The sequence below is a fragment of the Physeter macrocephalus genome, chromosome 20 (assembly GCF_002837175.3).
Source record: "Physeter macrocephalus isolate SW-GA chromosome 20, ASM283717v5, whole genome shotgun sequence".
In the NCBI taxonomy this organism is placed as follows: Eukaryota; Metazoa; Chordata; class Mammalia; order Artiodactyla; family Physeteridae; genus Physeter; species Physeter macrocephalus.
Window position 1 is genome coordinate 77973157 of NC_041233.1, and position 17357 is coordinate 77990513.

The following is a 17357-nucleotide window of genomic DNA, read 5'->3' on the forward strand; positions in this document are numbered from 1 at the left end:
TCGGCAGGCGGACTCTCAACCACTGCGCCACCAGGGAAGCCCTTCTCTGCCCTTTTTGCCTAGTTACCTCCTCCCTGAATTTACTGACTGGGTCAAGTCATAGTGGCAAGTTCACATTTGGGAGGGGAAACTTACTTGACAGCTTCTGCATATGCCCCCACTAAACTGTTTTCACTCACCTTTGTGTTCCCAGCACCCAGCACACTACCTGTACATAGAAACATGGAATAATTCACTCAAATCAGAGTCAGAGGGGCACCTGCTCTGGCTTTCCTCTGGCCACCCCTGCCCTAACCCCCTTGCGACACACAGGGAAACAGGCCCACCTGGAGCTCCTGAGAGCCTGCCCTAATGGCTCCAAGCCTGCTTAGGGGCCCACACAGTGTGCTTCCCAGGCCTGACCCCCAGAGGACCTGGTGTTTGTACCCCTATGCCCAAGGGGTGGCCAGGGGGCACCTGTTAGAAGGGTCAGAGGATAGAACATTTTAATAGTCTCCAAGGGGCGGCTGTGATGAAGGTGTTCTAGCCAAGAAAGGAGGATAGGACATATTTTATTTAATAATTTGTTGGCTTAATATATAACTTAGATATTTAGCCATATGCTCTGCAGACTCCATTTACAGTCTTCCCCAGGCCCTGCAAAATAAAAAAGCAAACAAAACAAATGAAAAACAAAACAAAAATCAAAAAACAAGCACAGGGCTGGTTTCATGCATATCTGAGAATAAACTTTCTCTCTCAGTCAATATCGAGATGATCCCCTGTATCCCATCTGCAATCTGAGCTCAAAGGAGGATTGACTCTTAAAGTCAACAGAGATAGAAATATTAATGCCGAAACTCGATAAGCACAATGAATGGGGTGGGGAGGGGGGCGGGGTGAATTACTGAAGTCATTCAGTATCAAAAACATGTTCCAAAATCGTCACATGACACAAAAACATTAAAAATTATGTTCTTTGGATGGTGGGACGATGCATTTTCTTGCCTTTTTGCGTTTTGCTACGTTTGAATTTTCCAACATAAACAGGCCCACGTTTTTAATGAAAACCTTATTCTTTTGAAAAATCAAGTTACTGTTCTGTTTCATTTACAAAACATGAACGTTTTGCCAAAGCTCACCATCTTCTTTGCCCTCCCTTACATGGAAGCAATGCTAGGAATTTTCTGTCCATGTATTTATTTCACTGGCAGAGACAAAAACCCATATTTTCTCAGAACTCAGCAGCAAAAGACTACAGTTATACTTACATTTTATGTAGTGGGGAATCACAATAAGCCTCATTTATAGGTTTAAAAAATGCATCGCCTGGCTAGTGGAAGCTGGGTCCACTTTATTTCAGGCAGCTACCTGAGTTTTCTTATACCACCCCTGCTGCCTAACTTCCATTAAGCCCACCTTGATTTCTTCTGGTTTCCTAAGTGTGGTCTGCAGTATGTTTTTCATAGCCATGCCCTAAAAATCCAGTTTTGGTTTTCCTTACTTAGAAGTAAGTATTATCTAGTTCTTAACCTAGGAAGAACCAATTGCCCTCCTCCCGCCACCCCCCCTTCCCCCGTCCCTCCCAGCAAGCCCCTTGCACCTTGTGTCCCAGCCAGCGGGGGCTCCCACAGGTCCCTCAGCCATTCCCGCCTCCACGTTTGGGCAAGCGTGTTTCCTTCACTGTCCCACCCCACACTCAACCCTCCAAGTCCCTCCTCAACACCTCAGGCTCCACGGCCCTTGCTGACCTCCCTGAACCCTCACCCCTCCCAGCCCAGTGTGTCTATCTCAACCTGGAATGTCCCCCACACCTGGTCTTTTCCCTTCCTCAGGGGTTACATCCGCCTTCTATTGCTGACTACTTGCTACAGCCCTTGTCCTCTTCCCAGAACTAGATCATATGCCCTCGAGGTTAGGAACCCTGTTCTGCCGACATCCTTAACCCAGCGCTGTGCCTAGGACTAGACGCGGGTCTGTCGGGTGGAACTGAGTTAAGCCTCCGTCGTTTGGCTAGTCTCAACATCTCTCCCTTGAGAAACGTGTCTGCTTAGGGCTCCCTTGAGAAAGGTGTCTTTTCATAGCCAATCCAGGAGACTGACTTAAGACAGTGATTGACAGAAGAAAATAGCCAGAAAAATGCAACAGGGAGCATTAACTTAAAAATAATTAAGGAGGGCTTCCCTGGCAGCGCAGTGGTTAAGAATCTGCCTGCCAATGCAGGGGACACGGGTTCGAGCTCTGGTCCGGGAAGATCCCACATGCCACGGAGCAACTAGGCCTGTGTGCCACAACTACTGAGTCTGTGCTCTAGAGACCACGAGCCACAACTACTGAGCCCATGTGCCACAACTACTGAAGCCTGTGCACCTAGAGCCCAATGCTCTGCAACAAGAGAAGCCACTGCAATGAGAAGCCTGCGCACCGCAACGAAGAGTAGCTCCGGCTCACCGCAACTAGAGAAAGCCCACGCGCAGCAACGAAGACCCAACGCAGCCAAAAATAAACAAATAAATTTACTTTTTTAAAAAAGGTATGAGCTAATTTCAATAATCATCTGAGGAAGGGGAGGGTGTGTGGAAGGAGATTGGATGGTGTTGGTCATTTTTCAAGGTGGATAATGGTGATGGGTACATGGGGGTTCATTTCACTGTTCTCTCTGCTTAGGTATATACTTGAAATTTTTGTAATGAAAAGATTTGAAGAAGAAGGCAAAGGAGGAGGAGAAGCAGCAGCTGATTTGCAGATTCAGAAGGGACCCTGGGCAGAGGAAAAAGAGAAGGGCTTGGCATATGGGTCTCTCCCTTTGGGAACCATCTCTCCTGATAGCAGCACTCCTGCTCTCCAAGCACCTCTCCTCCTGCATCTATACACACTGCCCCAGCACTCATTTATATGGCCCCCCACGCTCAGACCCTTGACCTGAGTAACGCCATCCCAGGCTCTGTCTCTTGGGTAATACCCCATGTTCTAGAACATTCCCAGAGGGGCATGGAAGCCCCTCCAAGCCAGGCTCTACTTTAACTAATACAGTTGGCAAACCCTCATCCATGTGTGCGATGTCACACACTGAGATCTTCTGGGGCAGAAAGTCCTTGATGCTTCTTGAATCATACCAAGCAGGGCCCCTGCAAGAAGGATCGGCCATGGGACAAAGGAGCCATCATGGTGGAAATTTCTCCACTCCGGAAGCTAGTAGAGAACTGACCACCCTCCGCCCAGAATGGCTCCATTCTAAATGACCCCTCATTTAGAATCACATGGCTGTGATTCTCCCATGAGTCACTTAAGTCAGATAATACACATTCACTGCAGCCAAGATGCACAAAGCACTGTATTGAGTTCATACTCAGGTCTTTCCAAAACAATTCATGACATCCACAGCGATCACGTCCAACCAGTTTTAGGGATAAACAAGCGGGAGACCCTCCAACATGAGAGCTCACTCTTATGCAGTCCCTTTCCTACTTCCAGACCACTAAAGGAGAGATATTTGTAATGTAGATGAGGCCAGTCCTTTTGCACAATGTTGACAGACACGAGGAAGATTCCAGAGAGAAATGTCACAGCAGCAAATGAATATAAATGATGCTTTTTCACTCTGTGCTTATAAAATGCCTTTTGTACCTGAATCTCAAAGCGCTCCAGGAAGCAAGTCTTTGGCACTTCCACTCAGGGTAACTGTGAATGGTCAGATCTTCTCAAGTCATCTGTGGTAAGAAAGAACAAAAGTCCAGACACTTTTAAAATGCAATATTCTTGCCTTCTGGGTAGTAAACAAAAGCGTGCAGATGGATAATGACATCTGTGGATTCTGGCTTCGTTTCCTGGAGAGAACAAAATGTAAATAAATATGTAAAAAATTGTCATATGTGGATAACACTCGTGGTCCATCCAGTAGTTACCATTCTGTCCAACATGCTTGTGCAGTGGATTCCATTCCTGGGTGCAGCCTTGTGACTGCATCACACTGACAAGGTAAAATAGATCTCTTCAATGCCCACAGGAAGACAAACATAGAAATGTTTAGTAAAAAGGTCCAGTTCTGACACCGGACACTTTTGCACTAAGTGATGCCTTCCTTTTGTTCTCTCCACTGGCAGCTTCCTTGGAAATGCTTAATGGCTAAATGATTCATTAGGGTCTGCAAAGGCCAAGCCCTTAACTGGAAAGGCAGAGGCCTGCCTGAGGGATTGATTTGAAGGTTCATTTGAGAATTCTTTCCTTCTCACCCTCAGCCTAAGGTACGTGCCCAGCATGAATCACCACTAGTGCTCCAGCCACCAATGAGGTGCCTGGAGAGCAGTCGTTAGTGAGTTTGCAACTGTTGCTAGGATTCGTTTAGGGTAATAATCAGCTTCGGAGGATAAAACTCGCAAAGACTCTAAGGACGTTTCTGCTGGGAATGTAACACCCAGCAGAGACAACCTGCCCCTACGATCACCTGTGTTGGATTCTGAAAGTCAAGGCTAATGGCTTGCAAAAGAATTTGAGTTCGTGTATCTAGAAAAGTATCTGCGTTGAGTTCAAATGCAGTCGAAATGATTTCCAAATAGTTTCAAGTATTTTGCTTAAATGTTATTAGTCTACAGAACAATTAAATAATTATCAAGAATAATTATGTAAGGTATCCTGTAATTGGAACCGAGTGTTCCTTGCTATTACACTGGTAAACTGCACATCAAGGTTTGCCTTATCTTATACTCTAAAATTTTTCTACTCTGGTCAAATTAAAGTGTAAACGAAAATATAGATTATTAATTTACTAACTGTTCTTGACCTAAGGAGTAGCTAGCATGTGGTTTTTGGTTCTAAAACCAGTGGTCTATAAACCCTTATCATATACTATTATTAGTTGAAAAAAATTCTGAACACGTAGCCCCAAAATATGCATCTTAATTGATTTGTAAATAATATACTAGCAGTAATACATTAGCATAAAAACACAAAAGTAGAAAATGTTTAAGGTCTAAAACAATACTTTAAAGATTTTAATTTTATTTATTGATTGCAAACTAGTTCTGCTCTCGCTAGCATTTTTTTAAAGAGACTAAGTGGTCAAATAGGTTTATTTTTGTGACTCTTGGCTGAAAACTCTGTGATATAACAATCTGAAGTGTGCTTCTAAGTTCCGTTTATTTTAAAACTTGGTTTTAATGGCTGTCATTGCTTAAAATATCTCAAAAGATTAAGTAAACTAACTAGGAAGAATCACACCGCTTACCAAGTCAAACTGCTCATTTCAATTGTTTCCACAAACCATGCAAAGGTTTTAAATGAAATTTGGCTAAATTTCCATCTTCTCTGAAGTCCACCAATCTTCCTTTTACAAACCAATTAAATGGTGTCAAGGAATAATTCAGAGATGCTTAGCTAGTTGTTTTACATGCAATTCATTTACTTGTACATGAGAAAGAAAGGTCAATTGACTGTTGTCATGCAACACAATTAAAAACAGGATGTAGGGGTTTCCTGGTGGCGCAGTGGTTGAGAGTCCGCCTGCCGATGCAGGGGACACGGGTTCGTGCCCCGGTCCGGGAAGATCCCACGTGCCGCGGAGCGGCTGGGCCCGTGAGCCATGGCCGCTGAGCCTGCGCGTCCGGAGCCTGTGCTCCGCAACGGGAGAGGCCACAGCAGAGGGAGGCCCGCGTACCGCAAAAAAAAAAAACAAAAAAAAAAAACAGGATGTATAAAATAGAAGAGAGAGGAAAAACCCTGCTGGCAGCTGGGAATAGTGACTCTTACACGCACATTTTGGGGGTAAACAAATCAGTTGGAGGCTGACAAAGAGATTAGTCCGGGCGTTCTGAGCGGGTCAACTAGCAGTATCAAAGAAAACAATTATGATGTGGATCCAAAAACTCTCCATCTGGGAGATCTTTTTAAAAGAGGTGAGAAATTTCAGTTTCTAAGTTTTGTGTGGATATTTGTCTTTTTTTTTATATAAGCGATACATGTCACTTTTAGCAACAAAATCATGTAACACTGGAAAGATGTGCAAACCTCTATTTTCACAAATGCTATCTCCATAGGATTCAGTTCTTTTGAAAACCAATGAGTTTCTCACTCATTGTTAAACACATCACCGTTATCATGAAGGAACAGATTAAGTCTGTTTATTTTTGTGAGACTCTCTCCTACACCATCCTAATGACAGCAACTTGTCATCACAGAAAAGATGAGGAAATGGGGAATACTTTCTGTAAAACAAAATATAGTAACTCACTTTTTAAGCTTGACAAATCTTTCAAGTGCTTTGTCACAAGATGATCTGTGATCTGTGTGGTACATGAGATTTTCAAGGTCACCCCTCATCTTATTACAAAACTCTGAAAAGACTCTTCTAAAGGTCTTTTTTTTTAAGTCTTTATTGAATTTGTTACAATATTGCTTGTTTTATGTTTTGGTTTTTTTGGCTGTGAGGCACGTGGGATCTTAGCTCCCCAACCAGGTATCGAACCTGCACCCCCTGCATTGGAAGGCAAAGTCTTAATCACTGGACCGCCAGTGAAGTCCCTAAAGGTCTTGTTTTGTCATGATATTTTACCCTGTGGATGGCATCCGGTGGCCCACCCAAGCCACCATGTGCTGTGGTAGACTGCATAATGGTCCACAGACACCCAATGTCCTTCCTTAGGGGACCATCAGTCTTCACCACCACCTGGATGCTAAGCTTGGCCACGTGTATCATTTTGGCCAAAAAAAGTGAGAGGCAGTGTGTTTGTCACTTCTGAGCCGGAGCTTTAGGAGCTAGTTTACGGTTCACCATCTCTGTTGCCCCACCACCCCTACTAGTTCCAGATGCAGGTTGCTTCATCAACCTGGGTTCTGGAGTAAAAATTGCCTGGACCAGTGAAAGTCTGTCCCAAATGTCACACGTGACATACTGCCACTAAATATTTGGAAATTCTTACCCCCAATTTTTTCTGCTTATCTTAAATTTCTTTATTTTACTTGGCATCCCTAGTTTAAGTCACTGACACCTGGGAATCATTTGTTTTGGCTGCATAACCCAATCATACTGGACTGATACACCAGCTGACCATGGCCCAAGGAAGGGCACCTGTGCCAACCTGTATGTTAAGCATTAGTAAAGCTTAATTTTGCCTTTACTTTCCAGATTAAAAAAAAACAGAAACAGAAGCCACAGTTCTTCCTGCACCCCAGGGGATAATCCTTGGAGATCACTGTTCTCAGTTGTGGTCTGCAGGCCAAGGTGGTCAGACACTAGTAACTCACTAAAAACGTAGGTTCCCCAGCACTGGCCTAGCAATACTGACTTAGCATCTGGAGGTGGTTAGAGGATTTGCTCGCTTAACAAGTTCCTCAGGTGATTCGGAAGCAAATTAAAGCTCCACTGGCCAGTGTTTGAAATTTGACTGCTTTAAAGACTAAGTGTACTTACTAGTACTCCAGGACCTGGGTACCAGTCCTACCTTTGCTCTTTAAACTACCTTTGCACGATATTCAACAGGTCAATTCTATCCTCCTTTCTGGACTGCACTGCTCTCATCTAAAGAGGGACAGGATTGGCTCAGATAATCTCAAATCTCTCTTCCAGCTCAAAGTCCAGGACCAAGAATCAGAAAACCAGGGACTTTCAGTGACCAGCAGGCAAAGTACACAAGCGAAGCTGAGTAGGTATAAGACACTAGGTCATGGAGGGGATGGTGGCAAACAGACCGAAGGGCCCAAGCCTCAGTCTAAGTGCTCCCTGAAGTTTCCCTCTCTGCAGGTGGGGCTGTTCGGGAATTCCAAGGGCCCTAAGCATATCTGCCTTACATGCAACTGTAAAAGTTTTAGAAAAGATTTCTAATTTTGCTCTGGAAAGTACTGTGTGCTGCAAGTAACTAAATGAAGTTTTGATTGGCATTTCTCTGAAATCATCTTGGGTGCTGGGAGGATTTTTCTAAGCAGAGAAAATCTAACATACAAATTGTTTTAGAATGGAACAAACTGTGTGAATACTAACTTTAATAATTAATGACATTGACGCTGCAAATTTTGTAGCTACTTCATTAAACATTTTAGCTTTCATTTTGCAAGATTAAAAATATGTATATCTTGGAGCCAACAACATTGTTTTTATGTCTTGAACATTTTGATAAGCATTTTAAAAGCCTGTTGGCACCAGTCATTTTACCTGCATTAGCCTAAGGGCTAAAACAGTTCTGTGGGCTGGTGCTGCTCTGGCGTTGGTAAAACAGATGATCAGACAGAACATTAGCCCTTGAGGAGCTCACAGTCAGCAAGGGAGGTAGATACAAGTAAGTAATTTTTCTATAAGGGGGCAAGTGCAGGAAAAAGCTACATACAAGTTTTGGGAACAAAGAAAGGGACCCTATGGGGTAAGGAGAGGGAGGTGTCAGGAGAGACTTTTTAGGGATGATACCTGTGATGGATGAGTCTTTAGGAATGAGCCAGGTGAGGAAGGGAAAGGTATTCTAGGCAAAGGAAAAGCACCAGCAGACACAGGTTATGGGACAACTTGTTGAAGCAGCAAACTATAAGCAGTTCATTCATTCAGCAAACACCTCTTTAGTGGTGATGGCATCAGGCACTGGGGAGACAGGTAAACACGTGAGAGCACTGATTGGTTACAAGATCCAGGATAACTGCCCCTGCAGGGCAGAGCAGGCCACAGGTGATGAAGTACACCTGGACGGGGGCTGGGAGCTGGGGGGCAGGGAAGGAGGGGAAGGCAGACACTGGGAAAATATAAAAATGAACATAAGTGTCTTAAAATGTGAAGTTCTGGAAGTAATGACCCATGTTTTCCCACATTATATTTCAATCACAGACATTAAAAACAATGATATTAACTTAAACCCACAGCACATAAACGTTTTTGAAGAGGGAAAAGAAAAAAAAATAAGCACTTAGAGCTAGAAGAATGTGTAAACGTTATATAATTCAGATGTGCTCAGTTTCTCCTGCCATCAGGGATCATCCTCCTTCACTACCTAAATCTTTCTAGTCCTGTCCTGTGAGAGGCCCCAGGATATCTGGTCCCTCCTCAGGTTTCCTTCCACAAACAGTTCCTGGGCGTCCCTGGTTCCCCCAGCCCAACGCCCGCTCTCATGGTCCCCTCTGCCGCTGACCTCTCTTTTTCTGTACTGTGTTCCTGGCTCTCTGTGTTTCATTCTTCTCGCTGCCTTTTCACAGACTGTTTCCAGCACATTTTCTCCCTAAGCATTATCAAACAAGGGTTCAGGCACTTACTTCTCAAGAGGCCTGCAGTATATGTGAGTCCTGAAGAGAGATTCACTGCTATGTCAGGAAATCCCTTCTTGCAAACACAGAATTATACAATAAAACAACAGAATTCAAAGATCATTAGAAGCTAAATTATATATGTACAAAAGCTTAATAAAATGACATTTTACTATAAAATAATGCATTATCAGAAAGAAAAATAGGAAAATGAAGCTTTAAAGAATAAATTTTAGGGCTTCCCTGGTGGCGCAGTGGTTGGGAATCCGCCTGCCAATGCAGGGGACACGGGTTCAAGCCCTGGTCCGGGAAGATCCCACATGCCGCGGAGCACTTAAGCCCGTGTGCCATAACTACTGAGCCTGTGTTCTTGAGCCCGCGAGCCACAACTACTGAAGCCTGCATGCCTAAAGCCCACGCTCCGCAACAAGAGAAACCACCGCAATGAGAGGCCTGCGCACCACAACAAAGAGTAGCCCCTGCTCGCCACAACTAGAGAAAGCCCACACACAGCAACGAAGACCCAACGCAGCCAAAAACAATAAATAAAATAAATTTTAAAAAAAAGAATAAATTTTAAATCATTTCATTTTACCCCAGAGATATGTTTTTATGGACATTGACACAGAAATAAACATGTCTGTGAAATTAAGATCTTATCACAGGTTTGCTTTAAATTTTTTTATCACATCACACACGATCTTACAGTACACACTTATAGTAACATACAATGTGCAATTTAAATGTTCTTGAATATTCTTGAAAAACAATTTATTGATAATAGCACAAGTTAATGGTATTATGTACCAAAAGTAGACTTAACCATCCTCCTAATGCCCTTCGACCTTTAAGTTGTGTTCAACTTTTTACTATAATGTAAAATAACAATGTGTTACTTGCAAAAAACGAAAAAAGAATTGACTGCAAAATACAAACAGAAAATAACAGATATCAAAACCAATACATGTTGATTTAAGTTCTACAAAATATACTATATTAAATTCACTGTTAAATATAAATCATAAAAATGTTTTGTTACAATTGAAAACAATTTGTAAATTGAGTTTGCTAACAGTTACAAGGACTTCTAAATCTGCAGATAGTGTATCATCAGCACCTGATGTAAATTACAAATTGAGCTAGCCAAATAATTGCAAAGGCAAAACTAATTTTTCAAGAAACTTTCAATATTTTACTGCAAAACAAAACAGTTTTATGAAGGCTGTGGCTGCATATAACGATACGATACTGGGTTTCGGCTCAGAGGATAAGACAGCCTAGCACCTTCGAAGCTTTAAACCGGCCTTGGCTATTTCTCTACCTCTTTGCTACTCAAAGCACTGGCATCATCTCCTGGGGGTGTGGTAGAGATGCAGAATCTCAGGCCTCTCTCAGACCAACTGAAACAAAATCTACATGTCAACTAGATCCCCAGGTGTTTCCTGAGCCCTTTAACGCTCGAGAAGGCCCTGGACCACCGGAATGCCCTTTGCTAGTTCCCTGGGGCCCAACAAATACGGGGCTCTCCGTAGATGCTCCAGGCGTCACTAAGCAGCAAACTCTGCACCTCTAGGGGTGCCGTCTCCTCTGAAATCCATCCCTTCAGCAAAGGCGGAGGGCCTCCTCTCCCCGCGGAGCCCCGCCGCTCCTACCCTCGGGACCGCGAGGCCCATGCACGCACTGCGATGAGTGGACAGGACACCGAGGCCGGCCTGGCTTGAGTCTGGACGGCCCCTCACCTGGGCATGTCTTTCCCTTCCTGGGCCTGTGAGCCCAACTGCAAACAAAGGGGGCACTGAAAGCTGGGGCGGGAAGAGTGCTGACACTTCACTACTTTACGTTACGGGAGCCGCTGGTTACACCTACAGCTGCTTTTCCGCGCCCACGCAGAGAGGACCTCGGCGACTTTGACTCCGCCCAAAACCCCAAGTCCCGAGGACTGTTGGCCAACAAAGAACGGCGTGCAAGGGGTGGAGCCTGGGAGTCAGATAACGCGAGAGGTAGTTTCCCGCAGAAACTCTGGCAGACGTCGGCGCATGACAGTTCTCGCCCCCGCCGCGAAGCTGCTATCTACCGGGGGAGGCGGGGCCGGGCCTCTGGAGCAAAAGTCGCGAGATTTGAACGCGTCCGCTCCAGTTCTTCCTGTCAGAGGCCGGAAGTGCGGGGCGTATCTGGCGCCTGCTCTGCTGGGCAGCAGCACCTCTGGGCTGGGTAACCTGTCACGGCTTCTCGGGTCGAGCCTCGCCTCACCTCGCCTCACCTCGCCTCACCTCGCCTCATCTCGCCTCATCTCGCCTCACCTGGACCGAGGTGATGGGGGACTCTAAGGAGGCCGGGACCGAGGCTCCGCCGGCCGGGACCGCTGCTCGGGGAGGGCTCAGCCTCTTGTCCCAAGGAGAGTCCGAGGAACCGTCTGCACAGGTGAGTCCGCGGTGGGGCGGGACCTGCAGGGCTCCGTGGGCTGCGGGCCCGCTCGGCCCGGGAGGGATGTCACGGTTCCCGGCGGCTTCTGGCGCCTTCTCCACGCCTCCGCGACGGCCCCCCAAACGGAGTGGAAGTCCGTGTGCCTGTCGGTGAGTACTCAGGCATTTACTTGCAGGTCATTCGTATCAAAAGCAGTCCTGGCTTCCCAGTCGATGATAACCGACAGGTGAGTTAGACACGACCTCCGCTCTCAATAAGCGTACGTGTAAATGTGTGGTTCCCAAGTCGGCACAGCCTTGCAGAGCTGAAGGGAGAAGAGAGCGAGCTCACGGAGATAGCACTGAACTAATTAATGTTAGAAGGGCGCAAAGTGTTTGCCAGGCCGAAGCGGGGCTGCGTGAAGGAAGGTTGGAAGAGTTAACTTAGACCCTGAGCTTTCTTGGGGGTGTGCAAGTGAAATCTGTGCGCACCCCCCAGGGACTTGCTGCGAAGTTAGACATTCAGAGTATTTGTGTCGTAAACGGACTAATCAGTTGCTAAACGCTTACTTAAAAACAAAAAAGGCCCAGATATCTCACCACAAACTACTTTCTAAATGATGTATGTTATTGAAATTGAAATACATCTTTAATATTGAACAGAGATTTTATTAAATTTTGCATTTAGTTGACTTGCTATTCTTGACTCCTTGGTTTCTGCTTCTGCACTTTCTTATGAATGTGTTAAAAGATAGTTCAGTTGGCCTGTTTCCTAACTCATAACCGTACCCATCACACTCCTTGACTCATCTTTTTTTCTTTGAAATTATGTGAAAAAGAGCTAAGTAAATGGTACACGTTTACGCTCACATTTATTAACGGTTGTTAGTAACATGTAGTATATGTTCTTATAAGCCTGATATGGTAGGGTTTTTATTATTATTATTAGGTGGGGTTTTTTTATTCCTAGTAGTGTACATTAAAATTTCATTTAATATTTTAATTAGGGATCAGCTTTATTTCTTGGAGGCAATGAAGTGAAGAGCCGAGCTGTGGTGAAATACTCTTCTGCCCCTCCTCGGACAGCATTTGCACGCCTCCAAGAGAAAACAGACTTGAAACTCCCACCTGCCAACTGGTTACGAGAGAGTGCCAAACTAGGACCAGCAGGAACTACCATTCTTGGCAACAGTAGGAAAAGCAAGCCATTTTCAAGGTAAATATTAACTGATGGCATTTTTACCTGTCCCTCAACCCTCCACCTTAAAACTCTTAATACTCGCTGTTCAGTTTAATTTGTAATGCTCATCAACGTGCCAAGATTTCTCTTTGGTAAAAGATTATATTTGACTTTCAATGTCCTTTTTCCCCTGATAAGAGGACTCTGTTAAAATATGGAGGTATCAATTGCATATGCTATTAATAGGACTCTGTTAAAATATGGAGGTATCAATCGCATATGCTTCTTTCAAGTCTGCATCATGTTATTAACAAAGATGAGTTTTGACCACTAAAATTCCATCAGCTACTTTAATTTTAGCCAATTTACATACCTTTTGAATATGTGAATGCAGAGAATCAGGGTGGCACATGATGAGGAAAACCCTTAACAATGCCTAACCTGTCCTGTGGAATTTTTCGTTAAATGGTGGCGGATTGTCTGGGCTGAAAAAGCAGTGATGTAAAAACACAGCATGTCAAGTGATGTACACCCTTGACTTTGACACTTGCTGGTGGTATTTAAAGTTGAGAGAGTGGCCTGGGTCTTACAGAGAGAAATGTATTGATGTCCATATTCTTTTTTTTTTTTTCTTTTTGGTACGCGGGCCTCTCACTGTTGTGGCCTCTCCCGTTGCGGGGCACAGGCTCCGGACGCACAGGCTCAGCGGCCATGGCTCACGGGCCCAGCTGCTCTGCAGCATGTGGGATCTTCCCGGACTGGGGCACGAACATGTGTCCCATGCATTGGCAGGCGGACTCCCAACCACTGCGCCACCAGGGAAGCCCATGATGTCCATATTCTTGTAGACCGTTAATGTATGGGGTTCTCTTTTTTCCTCTCAGCAATTGAACCTAAAATATTTCTGCATAACATATAGCAAGAGCCATAAATACACTAGTACTTTATGTGCCAGTAGTTTGGAAATTATCCTAATGACTCAGAAGGTAAAAGTTATATTTGTAAAATGTTGCTTGTTTGTAGCATTATTTATACTAGCAAAAAAAAATTGGAAATAGTCTGCATATTTTCTTTTAGAAGAATGGCTTAATAAATTATAGGTCAGCAGAATTAAATGTTATAAAGTGATTTAAATGAAAATTATATTGACTGTGTACAGACACTGTGCTGAGTACTTTATATGTTTATCTCATTTCATTCTCACAACAACCCTTTGAGTTTGGTACTATTAACTAACTTTCCTGCAGAAAACTGAAGCTTGGAAAGGTTAAGTAACTTGCCTAGACCACATGGTAAATCATCAGCATGCTTTGAAGTGAGGCAGTCCTAAGTAAGTATCTTGACTCTCTGCCACCTACTAACTGAAAAATGGTGACATCAGCTGCCTTTCAGGCTTGCAGATTATAGATGTGCCTCATGTGGTACCTGGCACAAGTTGGGTGCTCACTTAGCTATTTTTTCTCTTTCTGGTTGAATTGGTTTCATGTGCATTTTTTTCTCATGTATTTTTTAAAAGGGTAGTAGTGTATATCACTGGGAACATAATCCCAGAGGCTAAAATTCTGATAAATGTTTCTGTTGCTATTTTTCTCATCTCCCCACCTAAAGAGAATAATAACTCTGTTTTCTATTGGATATTTTTTAGACTTCATGACTACAAAAATAATAATTGTTAATTGTTTTTATTCTAAATATTTACTATTAATTGCTTCTGTTACTATTCTGTTATTACTATCTTTTATCAAATCCAAGATGCCATTGATTTTTAAGTCACCCCATTATTTTAATTTTTTTTAGTTTATTTTTTCTTGAACTATAGTTGATTTACAATGTTGTGTTAGTTTCTGGTGTACAGCAGAGTAATTCAGTTTTATATATGTATATATACACACATATACACACACATATGTACATATTCTTTTTCATTGTGGTTTATCACAGGATATTGAATATAGTTCCTGTGTTCTACAGTAGGACCTTGTTGTTTATCCATTCTATATATAATAGGTTGCATCTGCTAATCCCAAACTCCCAATCTGTTCCTCCCCCACCCCCCTCCCCCATGGGAACCACAAGTCTGTTTTCTATGTCTGTTAAGTGACCTCATTATTCCATGTACCATTAAGAAGGAAAAACTAGCCAACTGTAATGGTGATAGGCATACTGATTTTGGAGGTGTTAGAATTTGAAAAATGTGTATCCACGAAGCGATGAAATATAGTATTCTATTATAAACAATACCTGCACCACCATGAACGTGATTTTTGTGGCCTTTGTTTTCTCCTTCAGCTTTGGGATGGCATACGACTTTATTGATTCAGTGGGAAACGATGTGGATGTTGTCTCTGACTCTGAAGTAAGTGTCCTTATTGCAAATGTAGTTGGGATATTTGTGCTGGGGATTTATAGCCTGCTTTGTCTGCAGTCTTGAAAAATTAGTGATGAAATAAGCTACAACTATCTGATTACTGAATACCTTTTTTATTAAAGTAACACTGTTCACTGCATCTTTCCTCAAAGAGGAGGGAACAACCCCCCAAATAGTGGCAGTAGTAATTAATATTAGTATTGATGGTTGTGTTTTAACGATAGCAGTTTTGATGATAGCAATTTAATGTTGGGTTATGTAATGTTACTAGTTGAGAATTAGATGTGATACTTCTGGTAAAATCTGTTGATCCTTAGTTGGCTAATTTTATCTGAGATGCTAAAAGCCTGGGTCAGTGCAACAGTGTGACCTGTACATACTTTATGAAATTCCATCGTGTACAAATAAATCTTTGACTGTCATTTACATTAACACAGGGTGACTGGTAAAGTGTAGGTGATTCTGGTTCTAAAGCTCTGTCTTCTGTGTGTTTATAGGTAGCTCTTTGTGTAAAATACAGTTTGTATGACCTTAAGGAAATAAGGTTTATTATGCTTTAAAGTTGAGTGAAGTTAAAATTTGAAAGATTCCAGATCACACTACAAAGGTATTTCTAAATTGTTTTTTCCTCTTGATTTTTTTTCAAGAACATAAAAAAGCTCCTGAAGATTCCCTACAGCAAATCGCACGTGAGCATGGCAGTGCACCGCATAGGAAGGACTCTCTTATTAGACGAGTTAGATATTCAAGAACTCTTTATGAGATCATCTCAGGTAATACTTGAAAAATAACAAGAAAAGCACTATTTTAACAACTTAAGGGAACTAGAAATGTGATTTTGTTTCAAAGAAAGGCCAAAGTGGAAACGTGGTTGAGTACTTCAACCAAGAAGTGAAAAGTTTCACTGAAGATAAAAAAGCTTTAATAAAGAAAAAATAGAAAAGAGAATGGTGAAACCTTACTTCATTGAAATCAACAGCCAGGATTCTTGCAAGGAAAAGGGTGAAGTGAATGGAGAAAGTTGTGAAAAATCTGAAATTTAAGGGACTGGTTAAATTTTTGAAAAATGCTTTGATGTCTCCATTAAAGACATTTTCATGAAACATGGCTGCCAGGAAATGTGAAAAATGTTTAAAAAATTATTCCTATGAATATATAGTTATATTAGAATTAATTGGTTCTCTTAAAGTAGAGCTTCTCAAACTGTGGTAAATGACTCTTCCCCCCATTATTTTGTAAAGTATAATAATATAATAATATTGCAGTTTCTGAACGCTTACTCTGTACTTCTGTATTTACCTTGTCATTACAAATAGTTCATGGTTGCAAATAGCTCATGGTCTTGCCACTCCCATAGTCTACTCTTTAAAGAATATTCCTTCAGTGCTTTGATATAGGAAAATAAGTTACAGGGATTTAAATTGACATTTAAAGTAAATGTTTTTCCATTTGAAAAGACCCCAGTTCATTTCAGTCTGTGTATGTTAGCCACTGGGCAGGATCTTGAGAATCACAGTCCTTGCTTCCTAACAGCTTATAATTTGGGGGTTATAAACACATAGATAATTTTAATGCAGTGTGCATAGTGGGACTGATTCCAGGCACTGAAGAACATGTTATAGAGAAGAGTCACCTCTCCTTGTTTGGCTTAAGGAGAGGAGGAAGACAGGGAGATTTCCTAAAAGAGGTGATAGGGACTGAGTCTAGAAAGGTAAATGTTTTACGAGTGTAGGTTTGTGAAGCGGTATTTAAAAAATAAATAGTATTTCCTACAAGAGGGCAATAGGTAATGAATTGTTTTGACTGCAAGCTTGGTTAATGTATCAATTTCTTATGTTTGTTCTATTTATCAATTCCTTACGTTATTCAGACTGGTGATTGGACATGGTTAAAAGAGTTTTATCAAAGACTTATTGATCAGAAGTGGCAGAGGAAGAAAAAAAGCAAAGAACACTGGTATCAGAAGGCTATTCTTTCAAAGTTTTTATATTACAGGTACTTGGCTACTTGTTTATTTTTATCTTAAGAGGAAAAATGAAATTCTGATCTAAAAAGCGTAATTTGAAGCCAGCAAAAGTAATTTAAGTTTTGCTGCTATTATTGTTGACATTTGCCCTCTATTGCTTTTTTAACGAGATTTGTGCTTGATTATAGAATCTGGTTTTTAAAAACCGGTGGCCTGTTACATAAAGTTAACTTCAGTAACAGAGTGGTA

At 42.4% G+C, this 17357-nt stretch overlaps 2 protein-coding genes across 18 annotated transcripts in view; one reads left to right on the forward strand and one right to left on the reverse strand.

Annotated features, from left to right (window-relative positions):
• Positions 1-11103, reverse strand: part of TEX36 (testis expressed 36) — a 50508-nt gene extending 39405 nt beyond the window's left edge. For 2 of the 13 annotated variants that reach the window (XM_028481694.1, XM_028481693.1), the window contains exons 1-2: positions 10932-11103; positions 3607-3689 (exon numbers count right to left, since the gene is read on the reverse strand). The gene's annotated coding sequence lies outside the window, so the exon portion shown is untranslated. Of the gene's footprint in view, positions 1-501; positions 637-3606; positions 3690-8371; positions 8540-9080; positions 9168-9201; positions 9269-10844 lie in introns of those variants that run through there. The other 11 variants (XM_055081177.1, XM_028481699.1, XM_028481696.1 and 8 more) reach the window with 11 other exon arrangements.
• Positions 11104-11362: 259 nt separating this feature from the next.
• EDRF1 (erythroid differentiation regulatory factor 1) overlaps positions 11363-17357 on the forward strand; it is a 42644-nt gene continuing 36649 nt past the window's right edge. For 2 of the 5 annotated variants that reach the window (XM_007122020.3, XM_028480904.2), the window contains exons 1-6: positions 11363-11613; positions 11792-11842; positions 12602-12810; positions 15064-15130; positions 15790-15915; positions 17013-17137. In XM_007122020.3, coding sequence (XP_007122082.1) covers positions 11506-11613; positions 11792-11842; positions 12602-12810; positions 15064-15130; positions 15790-15915; positions 17013-17137 — 686 coding nt within the window. In that variant the 5' untranslated portion in view covers positions 11363-11505. Of the gene's footprint in view, positions 11614-11791; positions 11843-12601; positions 12811-14021; positions 14105-15063; positions 15131-15789; positions 15916-17012; positions 17138-17357 lie in introns of those variants that run through there. The other 3 variants (XM_007122022.3, XM_028480905.2, XM_007122023.2) reach the window with 2 other exon arrangements.